Raw genomic sequence first — 26,783 nt, 5'->3', positions numbered from 1 at the left:
TTTCCCTTGGTCGTTTCATCCTACCAGCTGAGCTTTCCCCATGTGTGGTACCCCTTGGTATCGATGATGTTGATTGTCTGATTGGTCTTTACAGCACTGAATGAAAGTAGTGAACACTTAGAGAACACCTCCTTATATAGAAGAGGTAAGTATTGGGTATGCGACTGTACCAAGCAGGTAACAAAATTATCCTTCACAAACAGTCAGGCAAGTGCCAGCAGGTATTTGTCAGGTTTTTGTGCTTTGCGTAGGACAACCTGCTTGCTTCCATGTCCCATAAGTGCAGGCAGTGAATCATTCCTTGTCAAGGGGGAGCTGGGAGGCTCATCCCACAGTCGGGAAATACATTTGAATTAAAAGCCATATTTTCAAAGCCGTCCTCCAATGTCATCTCATCCACACTTCCTCTGAAGTACTTTATTAAAGAGTGGGAGTGACTGAGATAATAGAAGCCACATTCTCAGTCTCATACTAATAAAGGAAGTCAAGTATGTTCCTACAAATGTCCCTTGACCCCTTTAAATGTGTGGATGCATCACTTGTATGTACGTTATAATAAGCAATTATTTTGCAGGATTAAAGTTCTTACATCTCTTGTACATCTCATTTTATGTGCCAATTCTTTGAAAATGTACAGAAGGGCAGTTTGTTCTTTGTTTTATCTGAGGTAGTATTCCATCTGTCACACAAACCATATGGTTTTATATCATCCCTAATTACTGTCATTTGCACACATGATGGCAGATTTAGGAGGCATGTCCAGTAAATTATCCAACAGCCATTTTAGGAAGCCTTTAAAAATTGTAAGTGGTTCAATAAATGTCATGTTATGCAACTGTTAGGAAAAGCCTGAATTGTTATTTATGGCTATATTAAAGGGATGTTGCAGATTTTATATGCTCATTTCAGCATTCCCCATTTGTAGAATTTACTATGGAGGCAGCACTCATTATTCAGGAAAAGAAGAAATGTTCCACATGCTTGGCAGAATAGTTTCTTTTCTATAATAAACAAAAGGTTTGAAATAAATTCAGAAAAAAATAATAGTCCAAAGAAGAGAAGAATTTATAAAGATCTAGCCCTCCAGCAGAGGCCGGTCCAATTCACACTGCTGTTTACATTCAGCATGCGTCTTCTTTCAGCTTTTTAAATGCTGTCAGAAATTAAACCTTTTGGCATGGCAGCTGCAGAAGACAAAAGTCTTCCATTTTACCCATTTTAGGCAGCAGCAACCATCCATTCAGTGCAAAATGTGACGGTGGAACAGGGATTGTTTTAACCAATAAGGAAAGAAACCAACAAAATGATGCTATTTCGAGAGACGTGTTTACATACTGTGCACTCAAAGCCCTGAATAGAGCAATCCTTGTCTCTGTGTACCTGAGGCTATTTGAAAACGAGCCGCTGTGTACCACAATAATAAATTAATTCAATTAAGCCCGCACTGTGGCAAACACGTACTTTGCTGCTGGATATGTCCTGAGAGCCTACGCTTTCCATCTATTTTGTAAAACAAAAGTGAAGTCAGTTCAGAGCAAGTTTGTGTCACAGCTCTTCTCTCACTTTTAAATCCATCCACATAAATTATCCTGGGGAATTTGTGAGAAAAATGCATCAGATCCCTGCTTCTCAGAGGCCCTTTTTCTGTGCTGATCTTTAGCCCCAGCACTTGTGCAAAGGAAGGAAACTGGTTCTGACAAAGCGTGAATGTGCCTGCATGTGTTGGGGTTCCCAGCTGGCCAGGGCTGGGGACTTGTCTGCACCTTTTCTTTAAAATGAGTGCACCAAGATAACATCAAATCACCAAGGGTTCATTTTACTAGAACACAAATTAGCGGGATATAATAATTTACTGAAAGAAAACCTTGATGAGAGAGATAAATTCTCCTTCTTTGCCTTTGCAGAGTTGGAGTTCCTCGCTCCAGTTTAACTCTGTCCCAGACTCTGTTTTGCTAAGTTGCAGAAGACTCCGTACGTTCCTGTGGGGAAACATCTCCCTTCTGTCACCTCTAAAGCTTGGCTGTGAGCCTGCTCCATCCCTTCTCTCCCAAGCCACAGTCTTACGCTGACTTAAGTCAGCCCAAGTCAGCGCTGCTGCCTACCTGTCCCCACCTTTGCTGGGACATAGGAACTTATCTGACCTCACAGTTTGGGAAGCTAAACTGCCCGAAATCAACCTCATTCTCCTTAGCTTTTGGCCACTGCTTGTCCGCGACTTGAATTCCAGGGGATCAGAGGACCGTGAGGGCCAGCACGGGAGGGCTGATGCCCGCAGCATTTCTGTTCGGCAGTGCGGGTGCTCAGGGATGGTGGGATCTCACCCCGCTTTTCAGGAGGCTACATTTGACCCAGAATGCAGCAGCCAGGACAAAGCAAACAGGCGCTTCTTCCCTCCTGCCTCACCACACTTTTTTAATCACAAGTAGCATAGTAAACTGTCGGCAAAGAAACAAAAAACCAGATAACATCTTTTAAATATATGTGCTGCGGTGCATGCATGGGCACACACGGAGAATAATAAAGAGCTGGCCAAGGAGGGAGCGGGCAGGACATGATGTTCCCAGGTGAACGGCTTTACCTGCCTGCGATAGTTTGCTCAGATCATTTCAGCCTAACCTTGCCCCTCCTGGGGTTGTACGTTCCCGCCTTGTGCAGGAATGCGGAGGGGACCCAACCGTAGGGTCAACCTCCGGCGTTTCATCTCAGAGCTACAGCGGTTCCCTGTACGCAGACTGTCACGCTGAGCTTACAGCCAGCCTTGTTGAGATGAAAGGTTGGTCCATTATCGGTGCGTGCCAAGAACCAAAATGGTATTCCCAAATAGGAAAGTTTGGCCTGTTCCCATGAACTCAGTGTGGCAGAGCTGATACCAGGACACCCGCTGGGAGAGGCCCGTGAAACGCTGGGAAGGAGCTCATTACGAAGGAATCAGGCTTCTTTTTACACTGGAGAATGACAGCATTTTGCTTTACATAATTAGGTTGTTGATTTAAAAGTGATACTGAATACAGAACTGCTCAGCCAAGGATGTGCAGGGTTTCGTAATTAAGAGCCTACCCTGAAGATCTGTGGACATTTCTGACATTACGTAAGAACCACATTAGCGCTGTATATTTTCCACTCCATTAAACCACTGCTTTATTTAGTTCCTCTGGTTCAAATAACCTCTAGTTTTTAAAACAATACACATGCTGAGTCTCTTTGTGTGTGGTTCGCATTCTGGATTCATTCCTGTATTAATTCAGAAGTATGCTCAATGTAACCTCAACATTATTCTCAAAATTTGTGTATTTTCATTTGTGATGTCTCTTCAGTAAAGATAACAGTTTGAGGAAGACAGAAAAATCAGCTAAATATTCATCAGAAAAAAACAAGTCTGAAGCATTATTGGTGATAATGGGTTTTGAAAAGAAAGCATGTGGCAGACTGGAAGCTTTACATCGGACTGGGTAGCAAATAGTAGAAATGGAAGAGCTGAGCAGAAAACCCAACAGAGCAGAATGAAATGGGAGGACATGGGGACTGGGTTATATAAAGGTTTTATATAAAAGATTTCCTAGGGGAAGTAAGTCTGGGTTATGTGAGGCTGTCATAAAATGGTCTGACTCTGGGTGAAATAGTCTATAGTATGTGGCACATTTGCTGTTTTGCAGAGGGAGGTGTCATGTTTAAAAATGTTGTTCCAGCTGCTATAGCTTTCTTTTACTCTCGATATATTTTTAAGCAAATTAGTGGTATGGAAACAAATAAAAAGAGCTTTGTCAATAAAGAATGCCATTTCTCCAGTCTCCAGGACACGACTTATGCCAACTCAAGTGTTCTTCAATAGGAAAGAAAAGACAGAAAAGCTTTGAGGAATGGACCTGCCTTTTACCAAATGATTATGTGGGAATTAGGGATGGTGAACCCAGCAGGGACCTGTAGGCAGTACTTGAATGAAGGATAACAGAAAGGCAAAATATTGCACAAGGGCTCCCTGTCAACTAAAGACAGGTCTGTGCCAGCTCGTCGGGGGAAATCCAGGCATGTTCATGTTGGGGAATTGTCAGGTCAGGTCTCTCTGGGCTCAGGATCTGTGCACCGTGCTCTGTTACTTGGTGCGGGCAGCTCTTAAATCCACTTTTGTTCTCCCTGGGGTAACTGCCACATCCACAACAAAGGGCAGGTCAGGACCTTGCCATAACTCAGCTTGTCTTGGTTTTCATGCATCAACAATAAAAATCTCACATAAAACAAAGGCCTTCCTAATATTATATTATTTGTTCAACAAGGTATTTGAACTATTATAGCCCTACATGTCATGTTTTTGCAGGATCTTTCACAGGAGAACTATGCGCACACTGTCTCCTTTGACAACGTACAGAGACTCTTGGAATTCACTTCTCTACATACTTTCAGCAATAACTTTGATCTGTTATGCACAAAAATAAGGAGTGCTGATTTTCAAAAAAGAAGGCTTGTAATACTTTTTTTTTTTCATAGCAGGATGAGGTCACACAAATGATCCGTCAAACATGGGAGCTACTCTCAAACAATGCACTTCTTGTTTGTCAGACTCAAGAGGACAAAAATTGCTACTTTAAAAAAATACACAGACAATGCAAGAGGGCAAGGTCTTGATCTTATGCATCACCGCTCAGCAGTTGTTGGGATAATGTGAAAAACAGATCATGGAAATAACTGTTCTTTAATTTCTTTGTTTAGTAATTCTTTCCCATGTTTTCGTGTCGGTGAGAAATTGCAAGTAGCTCCCTTAAGCAGCTCATAAACAGAAACAGAGAAGAGTATTTGGGTTTTCTTGTTGAAAGCAAATTGCCTTTGATCTGTCTTGTGTCATTGTGACCCAAGGGCCATTCGTGACTAACAGATGACTGATGAAGTTTCTTTCTTGCAGTACGATATCGTTGGACATTCAGGAGATGGCTTCAACATCGCCTTGGTTGGGAGTGACAAAGTTCCCAAGAACAATAAGCAAAGATTAGAGATTCTTAAGGTAAATCCTACTGATAAGTGAAGCTGGATAATTAAGGATTTTATGACTGCAAAGATAAAATTGTAGGTGGGTCACAGAATGCAAAACACAGCGAGAGTAAAATCAAAGAAAGGCAAGAAAGCAAAATCAGTGTATTTGCATAAAATTGAAACAGGGCCTTCCAGAAACATGGCAGAAAACAAATTCTACCAAAAGAGTAGAAGCTAGATACACCTTTTTCTGGACTGCTGTGTCACAAATGTGTAATTTTGACTAGCTGTCAAAGCATGTAGGAAGTTCCAAACATTATACAGTGATATAGATAGCTCTACCTAGTCATGTGGTGATATTATTAGTGCATAAATGACTAATTTAAACTGTAGAAGAGTTTAGCTTGGTACCTTCAAGAAATTATGTGTCACAGTAGCAGTGGGAAAATGTGTCAATGCCAGACTGAAAATACGTTAAATCACAATTGCAAAGTGAGTATATTCACCAAGATTTTACTGCAGTAGGATGAAGAAAAGTTGAGTATATTTTAGGGTTTACCTGGCTGGCAGATTGGTACATTAGAACTGTGTATTTGAGCTTCCTTCAAAAAACGTTATTGGAAGATCAGCAGTTACTTGGGTTAGAAGGACAGGATTTTCTAATGTCTAAAATTCCTTGTCTTCTGCACAGGAAACAGCGTCATCAATGAAAACAGTGTATTTATTTCATAAAAGCTCAAACAAAATGTTTCAACATTTTAAAACCTTGCTGCCACTGCCAGGAGTCAGATATTTGATAATAACTATGACCCTACTAGGGTTTGGAAGTCTAGTGCAAATTTTAAACAGGCAGGAGCTGGTCACAGTATTAGGAGACCAAGCACTGTTCTCTTCCTTGAACAGACAAGAATGTGGCCACTCAAACTGCAGCTGATCAAAGTGTTTTACCTTCCTTAAGGTCTGGTCTAATTCTGTCCATGTGTGGATTTTGTTTGTTTGACCCGCGATGTTTTTAAGAACTGATGCCTGACTTAAAATATGACATATTTTGTACAAAAAGCTGCGCCTTCTGTAGTAGCTGGAGCACTGTCTGCATTTCTGAAGCATCCCCTAATGTAGCGTAACTCAATATTCACTCCCCTTGTGCCAGCTGAAATGAATGTTTATTCGTAAAGTCATCTTACATCTTTCCACTTGGTTATGCTGTGCGCACAGACCATGCATGCCCACGCTCAGTTCTGCATGAGTGGAGACCATACCTTGGAAGGGACGGAGCATGCCATTCGTGAAATCGCCAAGGAAGAGGCTGATGAGTATTTTGTTATCGTCTTGAGTGATGCAAATCTCGAGCGATATGGGATTCAGCCATCGAGGTTTGCCCAGATCTTGACTACCAATGCTCAGGTCAATGCTTTTGCCATATTTATAGGATCCTTAGGAGACCAGGCAGATAGGTAAGTATATTTGTTTTATCGCTAATATAACTTTCTTTGTTTCCACTAATCATAAATCTAAACTGTGCTTTTATTGCAGTGAAGCTAGGCATAGTTGCCCGTGCTGGTGGTCTGCACTAAGGTTTTGATCATAGAATCCTAAAATCATAGAATGGTTTGGGTTGGAAGGGACCTTTAAAGATCATCTAGTCCAAACCCCTGCCATGGGCTGGGACACCTGCCATTAGCTCACATTGATCAGATCCCCATCCAGCCCGACCTTGAACACTTCAAGGGATGGGGCATCTGCAGTTTCTCTGGGCGACCTGTGCCAGTGTCTTCACCAACCTCATCATAAAAAATTTCTTCCTTATGTCCAATGTAAACCTACCCTTTTCAGTTTAAAACCGTTGCCCCTTGTCCTGTCACTACAGGCTCCGGGAAGAAGTCACTCTGTCCTTCTTATAAGCCCCCCTTATGTATTGAAAGGCCACAAGGTCTCCCCAGAGCCTTCTGTTCTCCAGGCTGAACAACCCCAACTCTCTCAGCCTGTCCTCACAGCAGAGCTGTTCCAGCCCTCTGATCATTTTTGTGGCCTCCTCTGGCCCCTCTCCAACAGGTCCATGTCTTTCCTGTGCTGAGGGCTCCAGAGCTGGACACAGGACTCCAGGTGGGGTCTCACCAGAGCAGAGCAGAGGGGCAGAATCACCTCCCTCCACCTGCTGCCCACGCTGCTTTTGACGCAGCCCAGGATACGGTTGGCTTTCTGGGCCGCAAGTGCACAGTGTCAGCTCGTATCCAAGTTTTCATCCATCATTCTGGTTTTTTTATGTACTACCAAGAAGCAGTAGCTTTGGCTTGTGTCAGGAAGGAGACTGGTACATGGGTCCTTGCAGTTATGACCAGCTAGTTCAGAGCATTCTGAGCACCCAAAGGGAGCACCTGAAGCCGTCCTCCCATGGGACGATGTGCACCATCCCCATACTTAATATCACTGTGTAATCATGACGGAGATGTGGTGCCTTTGCCATTGCCCACTATGGGGTTTGAATGTGTGTGGGCCTAAGAAAAGAGATTAAAACAAGAGAAGCTGGAGTTTAATAGTCTTTAAAACTGCCAAACATTTGACTCAGATACTCCCCTTGCATTAGACAACTAATTTCCTCGAACAGTCTGAGCCAATATGCCTGTTTTTAGCGCTACTAGGTAATTTTACTTCAAATTAGTTGGGCCCAGGGAACAATAAGGAAATTCTGTCCCAGGTGATGTTCCATATCCACCAAGGACCAGCACATGCAGCAAAAAGCTGGTATTAGCCACAAATATCAACAGTGCCTTTTCTGCTTCTGTTTGAGTCTTCAACTAGAGCAGAATGAGAGAAGGCCCAAAGGGAACTGGTCCTTGCTACTTAGTTTTCACCAGAAAAGGGTTGAAAGATACAGCTGCACACGCAGCATTAGTCATGTCTGCAGGTCTGTACATCAGAGCTGTATTATGCATGAAAAAAGAATTAATTCAAAAAGATTATAATTACAGAAGGTCCTTTTACTTCTGCTAGGAATAAAAAAAAAAAAGCATTGACTGTATCCTGCTGTGTAAGACGAGATCTTATAATTGCCTAGTTCACTGGGTATGGAAAATGCACACAATGCTGTCACTGAAATGCATTTCTATGTATGTGGAAGTGCAGAATTAGACAAAGCTTTCCTGTAACTGCTGTGGGGGAAGGAGAAGGGAATTCTCTGTTGCAGCTTTTTTAGAAACTCAGTGTAAAAGTGAGACTTAACTTAGCATTGGAGAAATGGTGTGATGCATAAACTTTAAAAAGCTGTGAAAAAAAAAATTCCAAGCCTGCTGTGTGGACATGAGGGAGATGGGGTCTGTAATGTGCATCTGGTTTAGCTTTTTTAAGGGAGGGTTAAGTTGTGAATAAAAATGTGTCAGGTTAATATTGGCAGAAAAATTATCTTTCCATCTAATCTGCTGCGATCTCAAAGAGGAAATACAAAGAGCACATTTAGAGTCACTTGGAGGTGTTGAACTGAAAGAGCTGTGGATTCATGGTAATCTATTCAGAATAAGTAAATATCTTCATTTCCAGAGTAAATCTCTAGCTGCCCTCAGAAACCAGTTGCTGTAATACCTTGTGGAGTCACTGATACCTTGATCAAAACAGAGATTTTGCACGTCAGGAAGAGGACGTGAATAGAAATCTCTAGAAACAGCCTTGATTGTCTTGCTGAAAGGACCTCTGTGACTTTGCTGCTCTCAGTGTTTCCTCCCACTGTTTCTTTCCCAAGCCTTTAATTGCATGGTGACAGCGACATGAATGACATGGGTTGGCAAGGTATTCAAAAGGAAAACCATGGGTTCTTAAGGAGCCCTGGTTTGCGGTAGGGAAGGTAATTTGAAATGGTAATTGTGTCTTGTCCCTCATTCTCCTCCTTAGGCTGCAGAGGACACTACCAGCAGGTCGTTCTTTTATTGCCATGGATACCAAAGAGATCCCTCAGATTTTGCAGCAGATCTTCACATCTACCATGTTGTCAAGTGCCTAAGCATCTACTGATATCCCGGTGTGTGAATTCAAAGAAGAAACCCACTCCCACTGGAGAAATAAACCCTAAAGCTGAGGATAAACACAGTTATTAATAAAATACATACGGTACTCTGATCAGCAAAGCAACCCAAATCTGCACGACAGCCGGGCTGTAAAATTTCACCCAAAATCTCTCAACTGACTTAGCACATTCGAAGAATTGCAGTGGGGCAGAGGTAAATCGCAGGATGGCAACAGAGCAAATGTTTTTTTTCCGGAGGGACAAATAAATAAAGGACAGTCTGTGATCCTTCCTCTGCCTGCCGTGTTGTCAGCACCGCAGTATCATCTCACCCTGTTCCATTAAACACGGTTCACTGAGGTTTGATAATATTATGCAAGGCAGAGCCAGGCAGGCTGTTCCAGGGTTTTGTGTGCATATATTTGAATGGGTAGTTAACTCCATCTCTGATTTAAACAGGACTGCTCTGGTCGGGCAGGAAACCCTTCCTTCCTCTGCTGCTGCTTTCTTGTCCTGACGGGCATCGGGGCTTCACCGCTGGATGCTGGGAACAATGGAGCAGTTTGGAAACACTGACCGTCGCGTGTAAACATTCACTATCTGATCAGGCACAGTGCTCAGAGTTGTCAGATCTAGAGAAAGTGGCTCTTAAGAAGGAAAACAAAACAAAAATAGATTCTTTCAGTTCTGCCTGTGAAATGTAAGGGGAAAAGGTCAAAATGGTCTTAAGGACCCAACAGCGTTTCCAAGGAGGGGCTAATGCCCTGTCTCCTTTGCATGACGGATGGTGCTGTCCTGTTGTGCTGTTGCCCAGAGCCCCCAGGATGGCCCCAGTACCTGGAGGTGCCTTTTCAGTCGGGAGACCAAAAAGTTACTAATACTTTGCTAGAGCTCCTTCATTATCTGTTTTGCTTGGGTCTTTTGAAGATGAAACTGGAGGAGGGATCTAGGCATGAGAAAATAAGTTCTTTTTTATAAATGAAGAAGAAAAAAAAAGTCTATTTTTATTTTAGCAAGAAATCCGTGTTGAGGTATATTTAATATCCAGGGTAGTTATAAAGACATATTATAATTCAGTCACCTGGTGTTCAGCTTGTCCCATGAGGCGATAATTCCTATTTATTTACTGAAGAATAGATATCTTCTAGGGCATCAAGAACACTGGAATATTTGATGAATTGAATGTATAATTGAATTAGGCTGGGGTGAGGGTTGTGCATCATCACTGATACTCTGCTGATATTAATTTAGGGGTAACTGAATAGAAAAAAAGTCAAGGGAGAGCACTTATGCAAATCTGAAGGAGGAATTGCGATACTTCACTGCTAATATTTCCCTTAATCCCTCAGTTGCTCAAACCACACTGTGAACAGTATATTTGGAGGGGAGAAGGCAAATTAATTTGGTCTTATTAAATACAACCATCGCTGTTTTAACAGGTCCAGTTTCTAGTGGTCGTTCTCTAATCCATCAGTCCTGCAGCAAAAATCTTTACCAGAGCATCAAAACTGTCCCATATTTTGGATGTGTTTCGAGGGCTGGCCAGCTTTGAAGCTCTTTATGGCTAGAGAGGACGGAAGACGTTTTTCAAAGGCTTGTTAGTATTGTTGCGATTAACTATATATGTGAAAACAAAGAGGTTGAAGATGCAATTCCTGTTTGGAGAGAAGGGAATTGGGAGGAGAAGGTTGAGAAGGTTATTCCTGGCTGGGACAAATGCATGTTACATGCACATACACACAAACACAGCTACCAAGGGGATGTACGCTTCAAAATATAAATATCTTGGTCCTGTAAACATATAACGAAATACTAATTGCAATAAAGAATCGGTGTATTAATGTCTGTTAGTAAACGTGTTTCTACATGGAAATTCCTTCAGCACTTCTACTTTTCCAGCAGTCCTTCAAAAAAGAAGCATTTTGTTACAGTTAGCAAATGTGCTGTACACTTTCTAGATCCCTTGAGTAGATTAACTTTCTCACCTTGGATTTACACGCAGTATAATACTGTTATCTTTATCATAAAAAGAAAGCGTTATTTAAGGGAAACTTTAAGGTAAATCAAATTTTAAACCTTTTGTTTGATTATCCCTGTAAATTGTATCTCATGTCATGCTATTTAAAGTTACCTTTCTGTAGTGTTTGGTTTTATTCTTTGTTTCAGGACATGTCTGTTCTGTTTTAGTTCATGTTTTGTGGGCCTGCAGGATATGGCCATGGCCGGGGTGGAAGCAATTCCTGGTAGATTTTAAGTGAAAGGGAGAAGAAATTATAGAAACTTTTTTTCAGTGCAGAAGAGAGGGGGGGTGGGTTTTGCTTTTAACAATGCTTCATTGCAGAGCATATTTGACCTGACAGCATCTCTCTAAATCGTAAGAATTCAGGGCTAAATTTTCCCCAGGCCGTGCATCTCTCACCTGCTTTAATGCCCATTGCTGCCCCAGGGAAAGCAGAGCAGCAGTTGCGCTTGTCCCTGTCTCACAAGGACTGGCACTGTTAATTCACTGCTCAGAAATTCAGTACAGACTCTTCTTTCATGTCCCTGGGACTTGCAGAGCTGCTTAATCTGCATTTATTTTTAATTAGTAAAACACTGAAGAGTAACGTGGCTTTGTTGAACTAACAGCGGCACCAGTGACTGCTCTCGTTGCAATGCATGCACCAGCGTTGTGTGTCACTCGTGCCCTCTGAAAGCGTGTTAAGGTATTTTTCATCTCTTCTCACAGTTTATTAAGGCATTTTCTCACTCATCGCTCTTTATGAAAAGACCCTGTTTGGGTGAATGAATAGACCTGCCGGCTGGAACGGGTCCTGACCTGTCGCTAATGCTTTAATAGCGTTAGTCACATCAGCGGCACCGATTTTAACCACCTCTTATTATGCAGATTTCGGACTAGTTCTGTTTATAAATGTCAGTGTTCATACTCACTACCCAGTCAGTAACAGTACACAGTTATTTAGGATTATTATTTAACTGAAGTGCAAAAAGAGACATAGAGAAAGCCCAGGCAGATGTGCTTTCAATCAGAGCAGCATTTAGAAACAGAAGCAGCTCCACACGACTACGTGTCGGAGTGATGGGTTAGTGTGATGTGCAAGGAGAGTTCGGAGAGACTCGGAATCTACAACTCCGTCGGTCTTTTTTTTCTTTTTTTCACTTCTTTACCAACTCTAGGTGTCAAACGTGATTGCAAATGTCATGCTAGAGCACGTCCATTAGCCTGATAAAATTAAGACTGAAGATCCTAATTGCTGATCAAATATATGGATGTAATATTCGAGCAAACAAGCATGCAACAGGAGATTTAGATACTGTGCAAAACCAAACCAAAAGAAGAATGCTCATGCCTAGTTGAGAGTACAAGTAAGAGATGCAAGAATACTAGGGGGTTTTATTTATACCCTTAAGATTTTTTTTTTCATTATTACAAAACAAGTATTAAACTAATTTGGACAATTAATTAAAAAAACAAGCAGTTGTGCTCTGTTGGCTCTTGCACATTATCGTGTTTATTAATAAATAACGTTCTTATAAAAATGAGAATGTGCAAGATATTTATTTGGGAATAAAAATACAATTCCTGACCATGTATCTAATATGGAAAGCTGATTTGAAAATATAAATATCGTGCAGGACCTCTAGATTAGAAAAAGTTCAAGGTTTAGTTGGTGCTTTAAATGCTACTGGTTTAGTGAAAATAGGTTAAACTCTTTGGCTTGTCTGCTGTAAATGTAACAGTAGTTGTTGTTCAGCTCCTAGATAATTCTGCTTCTGGGGCAAATGTCTTTTTTGGTCCATCTTAAAAACAAAACAAAACAAAACAAACCCTTGCATTTTATCATTTAGTATTCTTTCTGCCAGTGTCTGGGGAGAGCAAACAGGCTCTTCTGTTCCGCCAATGAACCTTTTAGAAAAGGAAGGTCAACATTTCTCCCTCTCAGCCCCTGCGCAGATGCTGTGCAGTAACAGCACCCAGCACATGGAAGCATTTTACATGGTCATTATGTGAAGAAGACATTTTATCCAATGTAATAGCTGTCCAACGATCCCTGAACACCACGTGAGGTAAGTTACAGCTTTTAACCCCGGCTTGGTGCTCTGAGCATTACAGTTAGTGAGTAACAGATATTGATGCCCAAAGCATTTGAGCATTTTGGAACAGTCCAGTGAAGTCAGGACCCTCCTGTATCGTTTGAATTAAAATGCCTCCTACACCATATGGGACTGTCCTGTTAGGGATATCTCTTCCAAGACAATACTTGGGGTAGTTGTTTGATGTGACCATGCTCTTTGCTGGGAGTGTTGGGGATCTCTAACTCACGATTGTCTAATTGTTTACAACAGTTTGTAGTGAAACAATTCCCCTGGAAGAAAATACGCTTGCAAAGCAAACCCTTCAGCGGAAGGATTTCATCTTCTAGGAGACAGGCTTTACACCAGACGTTTTCATCCTTAAAACCAGAACAGGTCTGTCTGTATCACCATCCGTGCACTGATTCGTTAGCAGGCTGTTTTAGAAAATCCTTTTGCAAGTTTCCTGCATGAATACAATTGTATCAGTGGTTAATTTCTCAGTATGCCCATTGCTGCAGCGTGATGCGCGTTTTCTATTCTGCACGAGCAATCCTGAGAAAGAGGAAAACTTCTCTGGTATTACAGCCATTAAAAGGTTATTGGTATTTCTCTTTAGTGACCAACGACAGAACCCGAGGGAATGGCAGGAAGATGTGCCAGGGGAGGTTTAGGTCGGACATTAGGAAAAGGTTCTTCACGCGGAGGGTGGTGGACACTGGAACAGGCTCCCCAGGGAGGTGTCACGGCCCCAAGCCTGACAGTGTTCAAGAAGAGACTGGACAACACCCTCAGACACATGGTGTGAACTGTGGGGTTGTCCTGTGCAGGGACAGGAGTTGGACTCGATGATCCTTGTGGGTCCCTTCCAACTCAGGGCATTCTATGATTCAAACAGGTTAAAAAACCCTAGAGTTCACGGTGCCATCAAAAGAGGCGCTCTTGCTTTTGCGATTGTTGTGACAATACAAACGGCGTTGTCACTGAATAAAATGTTTTAAAGTCAACTATATTTTCTGGGAAATATGTGTATGTGAGAAGATTTGAAGAAGAGAGTCAGCATTCTTCAGGATGAAGGTATGGTGGCATTTTTTCAAAGACGAGGACAGCATTGTAAAATTTGAATAACTTCTTTTTCATGACTATCTGCTCTCCAGCTTTTGAGAGGATAAATAAGTGCATAAATATCTACTTAAAATACATATATATATATATCTTTAACCATTACTCACAGCATCATTAGTCAGAACATCTGGCATGACTGCATGCAGAAAAATTCTCTGTCATCCACACTACACTGGTAGCGCGATCCTATTCAAGAAAAAACTAATCGCAGTAAGTATACTGATAGATGGAAATGTTACCAAAAAAAAAAAAAAACAGCCAAACGAAACCTCAGATTTTGACCCTGGGTTCCCCAGCCATGACATACAGTTTTGCTTTGGACAGGCTGAGCTGTGCAAAGCCAGGGAGGGCTGGAAACTGGAACCTGCCCCTGGTTGCCCAAGGCAACAGATCCTACCAGCGGGGTGAAATCTGGCACCAAAGCTCCCCCAGTTCCAAAATAGGAATAGAGTAGGAAGGGAGGAAAAAGGGCTAATTCCTCATTTTCAAGCTGCTCAGCTTCCTGAACTGGCTTGTCTTGAGCACCAATGCAAGCATGGTCAGGAGAGAGGTGGGAACATGCAGATGAAGGAGCAGGGCTGGAAAGATCTACCCGGCATGGCCACAGCAATGAAATTACCCACAACGAAAACCACATCCCAAAGCCAGGAGCAGCTCGGCAGAGGAGGCACGTTCAGCTCCCAGAGGAGGAGTGAGATGCTGCCATATCGTGGCCAAGACCCGCTGCGGGGACCACGCAACACAAAACCATCCTCAGGCGGCTCAGTAGGCTCGGAAACAGATCTCTGCTTCTAAAGTCAGCACCGCAATGGAACCATTATGGTCTCAATGGCTTCAGCCCTTCAACTCTCTGCTTAAGTTACCTCATCAGTAACAGGCAAAAAATAAACTCCTTCTCTACCCCAGGCATGTGTTCAGGTCCAACTGAGGCTTGTTAACATCATCAGACAAACAGTGGCATGGGGACTGGAGGAAAATGTGTATGCTCCCTGAATACTAATTTCATGAGCTTTTTCCCTTTTTAATTGCATACAAGTTAGTGCCTTCTTGCATGAGCCAAAACTTTAGTCCCTGGAACCTCTTACTGAAGGGGGAAACATTCACTGAGCGCCTGTAAACTAGATACATCTCACGAATACAACAAAAGTCCTTTTTTTTACCAGGACTTGATACAAAATCCATTCTTAGTAAAAGTCTCTTCAGTTCAGATCATTAAATGGGTATTTATGTTAAGTTCTCTGGCCAGGATCTCCGAGTAAGATGACAATATTACATGCAGACGGTGGTTTGGAAGAAGTCCAAAAATAGCATTACTTGGTTAAGAAAATGTGTTATACAGGAGAGCGATATGAGGAATGGTGTCCCAGATAGTTCTGCTGTTGTCGTGACTTAAGTCATGCTCCATGCCATCTGTACCGACATCTGCATTTCAGTTTGGATCGGTTCAACATCTGTAAGGTCACTGACTTTAGTTTCCAAATTGACGCCATCTCCCCCAGTCACCTCTCTGCTGCAATAATCCCAGCAGGCCAAGGAACTTCTCTAGGATCTGGTCTTTTGTTAGGCAGGATATGTTCACAGAATCACAGAATGTCAGGGATTGGAAGGGACCTCAAAAGATCATCTAGTCCAGTGTCCCCACCGGAGCAGGAACACCCAGATGAGGTTACACAGAAGGCGTCCAGGCGGGTTTTGAATGTCTCCAGAGAAGGAGACTCCACAACCTCCCTGGGCAGCCTGTTCCAGGGCTCTGGCACCCTCACTGAGAAGAAGTTTCTTCTCAAGTTTAAGTGGAACCTCCTGTGTTCCAGTTTGTGTCCATTGCCCCTTGTCCTATCATTGGCTGTCACCAAGAAGAGCCTGGCTCCATCCTCGTGACACTCACCCTTTATATATCTATAAATATTAATGAGGTCACCCCTCAGTCTCCTCTGCTCCAAGCTAAAGAGACCCAGCTTGCTCAGCCTTTCCTCATAAGGGAGATGCTCCACTCCCTGAATCATCTTAATCATCTTCATGGTTGCCGGCAGAAGATCTTAATATACACAGGAGCTGGATTAACAGAGCACAAAACCCACGCCACAGCATTAAGTGCAGCAAGCATACGCAGACATGGGCCAGCATTAATGCTGCATGTGCACTGGATTCTGAGAAGTACAAATCCTTTTATTTAGGTTTTTACCATGTTATATTACAGCTCTAAACTCCTTAATAAGTTTTACAATGCAATTAAAACAGAGAGTCCTTTCTCCTCTGCTTTTCAGTCATGAGATCAACTATGACTTTTTATCCATAGATAAATAATTCAGCTAGAAAAGAGCTAGATACTACCAAAGGTCAAGATATAATTTAAAACTAGTATCCTATGTCATTAATTTAATACTTGGGATCACAAAATATAAGTCAAACATCTCTATAAATGCAGCTCAGTGATTTACAAAGCGAATATTCTGGTGCTTTAACTTGTTGACAGCAGGTCAAAACCTATTAACCTTTTTAAAGAATTATCCTTTCTCCGTAGTGCACCATCTAAGGTGGCTCAGGATTGACAGGTGAACAGTTACTTTATAGACAAGTGGAATCTCAGTCACTAGTATGTGCAAGCCCCATAAATGAGACCTCCATTCTTTTCCCTGTGTCATCAGGATGTCCTGACTAAAAGATTTTACAAGCGATTTGCTAAAGCAAGGCAATAATTTACAGTAAGCAGCTAAAGCAAGTCGCTGCATTAATGCCTAAGCATGAACGAACTGCCACGTGAGCCTTTTGGGAAGCTACTTGCATACTCTACACAGCACACCTGCGGTAAAATCCGTTACAGACATTGTAGTCAGTGCGTGGTTTTTAGTAGCTTCCTACTTCTGTGGTGATGGTGTGCAGCCTCATCTAAAGTACATTGCCTCAGTAAAGTGATTTGCAGAGTGGGGAAAAAAAAAAAAAGGAAGCAGCTATTCTCTGAAAAAAAAAAGAAAAGTCGAAAGATCCTTCCCTCCACCATCACCATCAAAATCGATGAAGGGGGAAGAGGGAAAGCAGGCGAGCAGATCTGGGGAATGGCCTATTAGAGAGCAGTGTAGGGGAAAGGGACCTGGGGGTCCTGGTGGACAGCAGGATGACCATGAGCCAGCACTGGGCCCTTGCAGCCAAGAAGGCCAATGGCATCCTGGGGTGTATTAGAAGCGGGGTGGTTAGTAGGTCGAGAGAGGTTCTCCTTCCCCTCTACTCTGCCCTGGTGAGACCTCATCTGGAATATTGTGTCCAGTTCTGGGCCCCTCAGCTCAAGAAGGACAGGGAACTGCTGGAGAGAGTCCAGCGCAGGGCCACAAAGATGATGAAGGGAGTGGAGCATCTCCCTTATGAGGAAAGGCTGAGGGAGCTGGGGCTCTTTAGCTTGGAGCAGAGGAGACTGAGGGGTGACCTCATTAATGTTTATAAATATATAAAGGGTGGGTGTCACGAGGATGGAGCCAGGCTCTTCTCGGTGACAACCAACAGTAAGACAAGGGGTAATGGGTTCAAGCTGGAACACAAGAGGTTCCACTTAAATTTGAGAAGAAACTTCTTCTCAGTGAGTGTAACAGAACACTGGAACAGGCTGCCCAGGGAGGTTGTGGATTCTCCTTCTCTGGAGACATTCAAAACCCGCCTGGACGCCTTCCTGTGTAACCTCATCTGGGTGTTCCTGCTCCGGCGGGGACACTGGACTAGGTGATCTTTTGAGGTCCCTTCCAATCCCTGACATTCTGTGATTCTGTGATTCTGTGAAAATAAATGAGAACCGAAATAGATGTGAGAGGGCTGGCTAGAAAGAGGTGGGAAACGATCCAAAGGCCAAGCTGAGGCAAACAAAAGCAAGTGCTCAAGACTAAGTGTGCCCAGGCACAGCCTGAGACAGAGGAGAGCCTAAAAGAGCTCTTTTCTGCCTCTGTTTAATCCTCCCAAGTGCCTTGGAGAGAGGCTCTGAGTAGGTGTCGGACTCCAGACTTGGCGTCTCTACGTCCTACCCAGCAGCTCTTCCCCAGCCTCTTTGCTGCTCAAGGCCCAGGCCTTTGCAGGGCAGCGTCTCCCTGAGCTTTTGGCCGAAACCTGCTCCCTGCATCCTCCAGAAACCAAACACGCCTCCTCAGAGGGCCCCCGGCCGTCCCGTCTGACACCCTGCAAAGCCCAGCCTAACTTCAGATGAAGGCAGACAGCAAACCGAAAGGTCACGAAGCTTTTTCCATTATCGTGGAGAAGTCTGAAAGCAGCATTATTTAACCCAAGCGGCTGCTCTTAACAAAAGGCACATTGTTTCCCTGGATGATTTCTTCTAGGAAAAGCATATGTGTGAATGTGAGAAACTCGGTCTGGCAAGGCAGTGAATGTCATAGTTTAGTCATTTTTCCTCAAAACAGGAATACATCTTATGGATTTAAAAAATAATAAATAAATAAATAAATAAGTGTCCCCCCCCCCCTCGACATTGAATTGCTCGAGTTTCACACTCTGGCTCAAAGTAGGTAAGTGTCCTTTGCTTGGCTGTTAAATTTTTTTAGCCTCCAGAGTTCTGGATGGACCTGGACCAACACTGTAAGGGACCGGTCTCCAGGCATGTATCTCAGCTTCTCTCCAGGCAGCGATGCTCATTGCCACCAGCTTTCTTAACCTGTGATTAAGACAGTTTTCATTTAACAGGGGCTAGTGAATACAAATATTTGAGCATCTGAATATCCATTTCTAGTAACTGAAACTCCCAATGTCTTTGCATCAGTCATGGAGCCTTGGTTAGCACTGAAAGGTGCCAAGATGAAGCAAACTCCTCAGGGAGGCAAAGACAGAGAAAATTTACCCGTAGGCATAAGATTAACTAGTTCCATTACACATAGCTGGGGTTTGAACATTATTTATGTACAATTCAGATGCTGTGGTATCTGTGAAGAAGCAGCTGGCAGTGCAGCTTAGCCTTATTTTTCTGGAAATCTAGTTATTTCATTACTACTTCTTTTGCTTACGGAGAAAATCTAAAGCAAAGAGGCATCCTGCCATCACATTAACCCTCGCGCAATGGTATGTGATGCTACCTATGTGCCAGTTTTGGCACAATCTAATTGTAACAAAGTGCTTTAGCAAACGTCCAGCTCCATCTTGCATGCCCACCTGAAGATGACTCTCTTCATTTAGGCTGATGGGCTCTGTGAATTCATTCTATGTGTACCTCGTGCGTGTTAAAAATAAAGAACCAGGAGAGATCAATCAGAGGGTTTTGAGGGGATATCTTTTCTCTCATGCTGTGCATGGCAAACGTGTTGGCTCCCATCACTCAGGAGCCTCCAGGCACAAAGGGGCAGCAGGATGGCAGCCCTCTGGGTCAGATCTGAGAGGGTCAGTTCCAGCCCCCGGTGTGCAGAAAAGCAGGAGGAAACCTAAGGACACAGAAAAATTGGAAGCTCAATGAGATGACTAATCTATCATCCAAGGTCCTGCTGGCTATTCAGCAGGGTGCCAGCATATACTGACCTGTTTCGGGGTCTACCAAAACTTAGACCCCATAGTCAGTGGGTGATTCATTTTTATGGGTTCCTCCATCTTTTTAGCACGACCCCGTCAGAAAACTCTTAAAATTTAAAAAAAAAAATCTTTCCAGCTCCTCTAAATGCAAGGACAGACTTTGACATTAAAACCCCAGAAGTTAAAATTTGTAAGCAGACACCCTGTAATGCTCTTGTGGTCACCAGCTGCGTTTTGTGAGTTTTGCCCCTGGAAAAAAACAGCTCCTTTGTCCAAATAACTGGGCGAACAGAGAATATAACAAAAATACCCCAAAGACCCCCTGCCTTGCAGGTAACCCCATCCTCCTTTGGTTGCAGACCAGCAGTCATTGCCCCATGGCTGCCTAGCGGGCAGGTGGGCCAGGCCAAACAGGGGGGCTCACCCATCCCTTGGCTGGGGGACCACCGGCATGGTGCAGACCCCCTGGCCAGGCACTGGGGCAGGGGAGGCTGGTGGTGGGCACAGAACAGCCCCTGTTCCCATTTCCCCCAGGCCAGCCATCCTCATCCATGTTTCTAGCATTTCCTAAGCCACATGAGTCCAGGAAATCCCAATCACTAACCAATCTCTCATTATCTTAAAACCAAAAATCCTGTTAGTGGCTTTACCTCATACCCTGCAGCTCTGGAAATCTGCCTGGCTCCTTCTTGAGTTACGTACTTCAGCTGATGATTTTGGCAGGTGTTTCCCCCAGATCTTGGCTGCTGTTCCTTGGAGAAACTGCATCTAACCCTCTTGCATTGTGGTTGTCCATCCTCAAGCTTGGGTCCGTGGGGCATTAATTCATACGCCATTCATAGACAAAAAACTGAGCAAGCAATTAATCGGTGCAAGGCACAGAGGCTCACAGGTACCTGAAACCAATTAACAACTTCACCATGTGTTCATTAGTTAAGAGAACATTTCCGTGTGTACCCATGTAATAAAACCACTGACAGCGTCTAAACCTGCTCAGTTTAAAAACTGAGTTTTATTGCAGTGGTTCTCTCATGATGAGGCTGAAAGGTGCAGCTCTTGCTCCTGTGAGTCCTTTAATAAAGTTTAATAAAGTTCCCATTTACAAGCGTTTCTTGTGCCGTTATGTGGCATATGGTACACAAGACAAAATGCTTCAGAGCCGACACCTTACTCTTTATTAAAAACATTGTTAGGGTTTAGTTTGGGGCTCTTTTGAAGGTCAGTGAGTTTTAATTACTATCCTCGCTTTGAATGCCGAAAGCCAAGCGGGGGCTGCATGAAGCCAAGGCACAGCCATGGACAGCTGGTGGGAGCAAGCAGCTCCAGGGTTCAAGCCAAGACATCATCCATCCAGAAAGCAGACACGGATGTAAGACAGGGTCTTGATTCCCCAAAGATGTGCATTTGCACCAGATAGAGCATCCTGGGCATCTACACATGTCTCGTGTGTGTTTGGGCTCAGTTAGACCACCTTTTATTAGGGGACACCTTTGGGGAGTTGCATCCAGCCAAAGCCACCCATGATTTGCTCTTCCTAGCACTGGGGTATAACCACAGAGGGGTTTCAGCTGAGCTCAGCACTAACCCCATCAGTGCCTGTTGTTTCCTCGGCTGCATTTTGAGCCAATCAGCTCAAACAGGGCTCTAAAACATGCAAAACCCACTGGCAATGGTGACAAGGACATTGAAGAGCAGGCCATACCTCCTAAGAGAAAGAACTGGTATGTCTTTATCCCTCCTGAGACAACAGAGAAACATAATACTCTTTAGGGGGCTCTTATTATTTGCCCCTTCCCAATTTCAGTGGCGGGCCTATTCTTTACCCTACCGTGTGTCTCCTTAGACATTGCCCTGTTGAACCAGGTGGGTTGAAGGACCTGGATCCCTCTTGGCCCCCTCGCTATTTCCTCTTCATCCCAAGTTAACAGCACAAGCAAATCTGGAAGTCGTGCCCCAAGTACACCAGCTGCTGCATAACGGCATCTGAACAAAGAAAACCCGTGTTCCCAGGCCTGGCATCTCCCAGCAGAACAGCCTCCTCTTTGTGGCTTCAAAAAGCCCAGTGCTATTTATGGCACTTCAGTTTCTATTCTTCAGCATTTCATGTTCACTGAAAAACAACTTTCTAATTTTGTTATGCCACACAAAAAGAGCACAGATGGGATGGCCTTGTCAGCTGCTCCTGCCTGTAAAAAACAGAAAAAAATAATTTTGCCACCTAGTCTTTTATCAGTGGACTATTCCTCCCCTTTCCCCAACACAGATCTCTTTCCCACCAAAGAGCTTTTTCAGGCTCCACCTTTGCAGGTCGACAAGTACCTCACCTGTGGTAAAGCACTACCCCAAGGGTGATGGTCGCGTTGGGAAGAAAAGCACAGGGCAGGACTCACAGAAGGTCCTTTTACATTTCCAGGCTTGGAAGGAGCTGAGAAGCCTCAATGACAGCCGGGGTTAAGGATTTTCCAAGACAAGACCGGCAGAGCTGTTGCACTCTTGGGTTGTTCGAGCTCACCACAGCTCCTCTTACCCATATTTCTGGCCATACTTGATCTGCTGTGCACAGAGAATTTGATTATGGCTGTATGATGTCTGGGCTTGTACGACACCATCTCTGAGACCACTAGTCCCCGCATACACAGTGGTACAATACAAAAGATGGAAAATGCCATGTTTGTGTCCCTTTATGTCGGACAAAACCATTGCAAAACAAAGCTGTGTCTTGCCCTTATTTGCTGAATTTATCTGGGGCTTTGTGAGAGATGACAGTGCAGCTCCTGACCTTCTGGGAACCTTGTAAGGGACACTGGTTTGTATTCACGCTGAATGCAAGAAGGGGGTTGCTTGTGTTTTGCAGCGTAGAATCACAATCATAGAATGATTTGGGTTGGAAAGGACCTTAAAGATCATTTCATTCCAACCCCTCTGTCATGGGCAGGGTCGCCTTCCGCTAGACCAGGTTGCTCAAAGCCCCGTCCAACCCGACCTTGGACACTTCCAGGGATGGGGCAGCCACAGCTTCTCTGGGCAGCCTGTTCTCATGTCTCACCACCCTCATGGTGAAGTATTTCTTCCTAATATCTAATCTAAAGCACAGGAGGTCAAAACTAATGTCTCATCATTGGGGAATATTTAAGGGGAAGGAAGGTGAGAATTGCCTCGGAATGCTGTGAAAGAGCTACAACAGGGCTACAAAAAAAAGCTGGAAATACCTGTATGACTGTCATTGTTCACCATGGACCTATATAGCTGCCATTGCTCATTGTGGCCCTGTATTTCTGTCACAAAATCTACTCAAGAGGCATAAGATGAAATCAAAGAGCTTATCTGAAGTCCAGTATGGCTTACTGACCAGTTCCTTAAATCTCAGGCTAGAAGAGAGCAAATTGAGAAATTCCTACCTGACTTACCAGCACTTCTGAAAGAAACGTGTCTAGACAGTGAATATCTACATGACAACAAAGACAGTGACACACGGAGCACCTGGCAAAGCCATAGCAACCATGCTTAACCCTGATCATAACTGAAAAAACCCCACTTTCTGTTTTTGTTCCCTTCTGAGCTTCAGCTTATTGATTTTGGAGCTCTCTCTTTTTATTCAGAGATCATGAAAGTCTGTTTGGAGACTTCATTAGGTGAAAATTTTCCCTTCTTTATAAGTGAAGTTTCCAGCCCTTCTGGTTGCAGGGAAAGTTTTAAAAATATGACACAAGTCAAGCAAAGGATTAAAATGCCATAAAGCAAAGAAAACAATAACAATTTCTGATGTCTTCTCTGATATCAGCTTTGAGACAGTTTGGAGTCTCATTGATGTGTTTTGAATACTTGTCATAGCTTTAGCTTCCTAAAATGTTCACATCGAAGGAAGGCAGACAAAAACATACATGACTCTTTGACCTGGGCGAATCAGAGATGCCATCCTGAAAGATAACATGATTTTTGGCTAAGTATGTGTGTCTTCAGCGGTTTGCTATTTGACCTTTCTTACCAAACAGCACTTCAGTGGTAGGACTGGGAGCTATTCCCCTGGCAATTTTTTTAACCATTTTGTCATTAATTATTTTAATAGCCTTCTAAAATTCTCTCCAAATTTCGTATTATTCACCATGGTATGTTTGCTCCTGCTTAGTTGGGCATGTCCTCGAAGACTCCTACTCGCATGAGTCTCGTTACCAGTAAGGGGCAAGCCTTGGACCACCAGTTTCTAAGTCTTTCAAAAGTTCTGCAAAATCAATACAAACTGGATCCATCTGGGGCATTTCACAGCTGGGCTTTTGGGAAGGTCTGGAGAGCTTTTTCCTCCCTAAAGTCCAAGGTGGTGGGGGGCTGGAGAAGGTGCTGGAGTATTTCTGGCCTTCCGTTGACAAATGGGAAGGGGGGAAATCTTGAGGCCAAATCTGCTGGCAACTTCATGTTTCCAAGGCCAGGGCGTCATTTATATTGGACTCAGTGAACTTAAGACAATATCAGCTTTCACCAGAGGTAATTTGGGATCTTAGCGTAAAAGAACAAGGATCTGATGTCCAAGGTTAGCATGTTATTCAGGGAGGAGCAGGACTCCTTGCAGACTGAGCGTCAGAAGACAAAAATGAGAGGATACACTCAGCACAAAAAGCTCAGCAAAGGCAGCAAGGTAATCAATTAATGTATCAGACTAACTATGCAGAAAGGGACAATTAGAGAAGGTGTAATTACTTTAAGTCATACAAATGTGTAGAAACAGGGATAACAACATAGGTTACTGGTGTAGATCACCTGTATGCAGTACAGTGGAGATGACCAGGTTCTCCATTAGCTAGAGTCCCCTCCATGTACTCTTAGCGCTATAATTAGTGATGTTTTCCTCCTTCTGCAGGATTTTCCATGTGGCCAGAAATCCTTCCAGAGCAGGATACGTAACTTAGTCTTGTCCCACCAGTGCTGCCCCATCACATCAATGTGTCAGAACACATTTTTTTTCAAGCATTAGCTAAGTACAAGAACACAAGCAGCTGCAGTAACTATGCCACAGATTTTTTTCTGACAGTATCGAAATTGGTGTATTCAAATCCAAGTCACTTATGCAAATGATGGAGCAACGAGCGGAACCGATCTCCTGCCATTTGCTTGGCTCTTAGTGCTTCAGCAGTGGCAGAGCTCAGCCACACAGAATCACAGAATCACACATTCTGCCCCCCCGCCATCCTCCATGGACAGAGAGAGAAGAAATTGAACTTTTCATCTTCTTCCATGCCTCGATTTGTTTCCCAGCTGAGGACAAATCTTCACCCGAAGTCACAACATTGCCTGAAAAGTAAGGGACATTTCTCTTCCCCTGCGAAGATGCTCTCCTGTGCCTAAGCTCCCTTGGGTTTCAGGCTGTAAAATCACAGCCAGTGACTGCTGCTTCTCCTGTGGCTTTTCTTCATTTAAAACCAACTTCAGATGTTTAAACATCTGTCATTGAAACGGTTTGCAGTAGGATTAGCTCTTACCTCACCAAAGTTTCAGGTGGGGTCATTACAAAAAAAAAAAAAGAGAGAGAGAGAGAGAAAAATACTTCTGCTATGGCCCGGTGCTCATCTGACACTGATCTGGTGCCCCTGCAGGTCCCTGGCAAGTGGGAAGAAGTGAGGAGTGAGGACTGGTCTCACTCCTCCCCAGGGATAGCCCCGGCTCCAGCCCCAGGTGACTACCCAGGTGACTACCCAGGTGACTACCCAGGTAACTGCCATTTCCCTTGCAAAGCCACCACAGGGCCTCTGCAGGGCTGCTGGGCATGTTGGATAAGTCAACACAAAACTAACCCACCAAAGCAAGCACAGCCTGGGGTCACCACGTGCATGGTTTGTCACCAGCTCCCACCCAAGGGCTGGGAGGGGACACATGGTGGCGGAGAGAGGGGAACCACCGCTTGGGCTGCAGCCCGGTTACACCAGATTTAGGGTGGTATATGAAGCCACCTCGTCTTTCCATTGCAACCCTGAGGACCCGCCGTTCCTTTGGGAAGTCAAGAGGATGCCGCATTTCAGGAGTGAGCTGAATTGTTCTTGCTGTTTTCCAGAGCTTCCCTGAGCTTCCTAAGGAAACAGTTCAACCCAAACATCTCAGTCCAGGTGAAGCTGTTCTGCCCAAGAGTGCTCTCCTTTCTCAGTGGACTACATAAAGCATCAGATAGATTTTTTTCAGTCTCCTTTATTCACACTCTTGCATGCTGCAGCTGTCTCCTTGATGGATGCACCAGTTCACTGTGAGGCAAAAAGAGAGTAAAACATGCTACACGATAATTTAACATGGTTTTTTCCAAACCCAAGCCCTATGCTTGTGAACCTCTAAGACAAAAATACTGTTATTCTATGGCTGCTATTTGCACACAAAGTCAATCTGAAGCTAAAACTTACATTTCTATCACAGAGATTTATCTCCCTGGGCATCATTAATGTTGGTAAGAGTGGACTAGAAGGATGCCCAGCCAAGCAACAATACGCATGTCCAGGGTGAGAAGATATCGGTTCCCTGGCTGTAATTTACTGCTAAATCTCCACTCTTTTGCAAGGAAAAAAAATGGCTACAAGTACTGATTTTTCTGTCACAGGTTTCACTCATGGGAGTGAAACAGTATCTTTTAAGCACTGGTTTCAAATTTTTTCGTAAAACCTTCTGCATTGCAATAATTAACTTTTAAAAAAACAGTGGTCATGGGGCATCTTTGAGCACCAAGGAGACCTTTGCCTTTGTGTGACAGTGGACACCTCAGAAGGGATCCTTAGAGGGCAGCGATGAGAAAGGAGCTTCACTGGAGAGTAGAGATTTGTTCAGAAATGAGGTTGGGTTTAGGTGCTAAGCCTGGGCCAGCACTTCTCTCCAGAAAGGTCCTGGGTCTCAGAGCCTAAAACCAGCCCATTGCTCTGCTTGTAGGCAGCTGTGGCTCCTTGTCTCAAGCATCTTCTCCCACTGCCCGGTTTTGGCATCCACATCTTGCGGAAACAGAAGTTTTTGTCAGCGAGAGCAGCGATGCGGTCAGTAATTTAAAAGCCTTGGAAGCCTTTCCATGTGCCAAAGAACTTTTATGGTCAGCTGCTGCCAATATTCAGTCACAGAGACAGGCCCCCTCCTCAGATCTTGGCTGCAAACCCATGTCCTCAACCAGCCACAGACTATGGGC

The 26,783-nt window shown here is 43.8% G+C and overlaps 1 protein-coding gene across 2 annotated transcripts in view; it reads left to right on the top strand.

The window, feature by feature from the left end:
• VWA8 (von Willebrand factor A domain containing 8) overlaps positions 1-12,407 on the top strand; it is a 194,707-nt gene extending 182,300 nt beyond the window's left edge. For both annotated transcript variants that reach the window (XM_065630544.1, XM_065630535.1), the window contains exons 43-45: positions 4,895-4,993; positions 6,178-6,416; positions 8,845-12,407. In XM_065630544.1, coding sequence (XP_065486616.1) covers positions 4,895-4,993; positions 6,178-6,416; positions 8,845-8,953 — 447 coding nt within the window. In that variant the 3' untranslated portion in view covers positions 8,954-12,407. The remainder of the gene's footprint in view (positions 1-4,894; positions 4,994-6,177; positions 6,417-8,844) is intronic.
• Positions 12,408-26,783: the final 14,376 nt, after the last annotated feature.

Source organism: Caloenas nicobarica, chromosome 1 (genome assembly GCF_036013445.1).
Source record: "Caloenas nicobarica isolate bCalNic1 chromosome 1, bCalNic1.hap1, whole genome shotgun sequence".
Classification (NCBI taxonomy): Eukaryota; Metazoa; Chordata; class Aves; order Columbiformes; family Columbidae; genus Caloenas; species Caloenas nicobarica.
The sequence above is the reverse complement of the archived record's forward strand: the minus strand, read 5'-3'. Positions and strand labels throughout refer to the sequence as shown.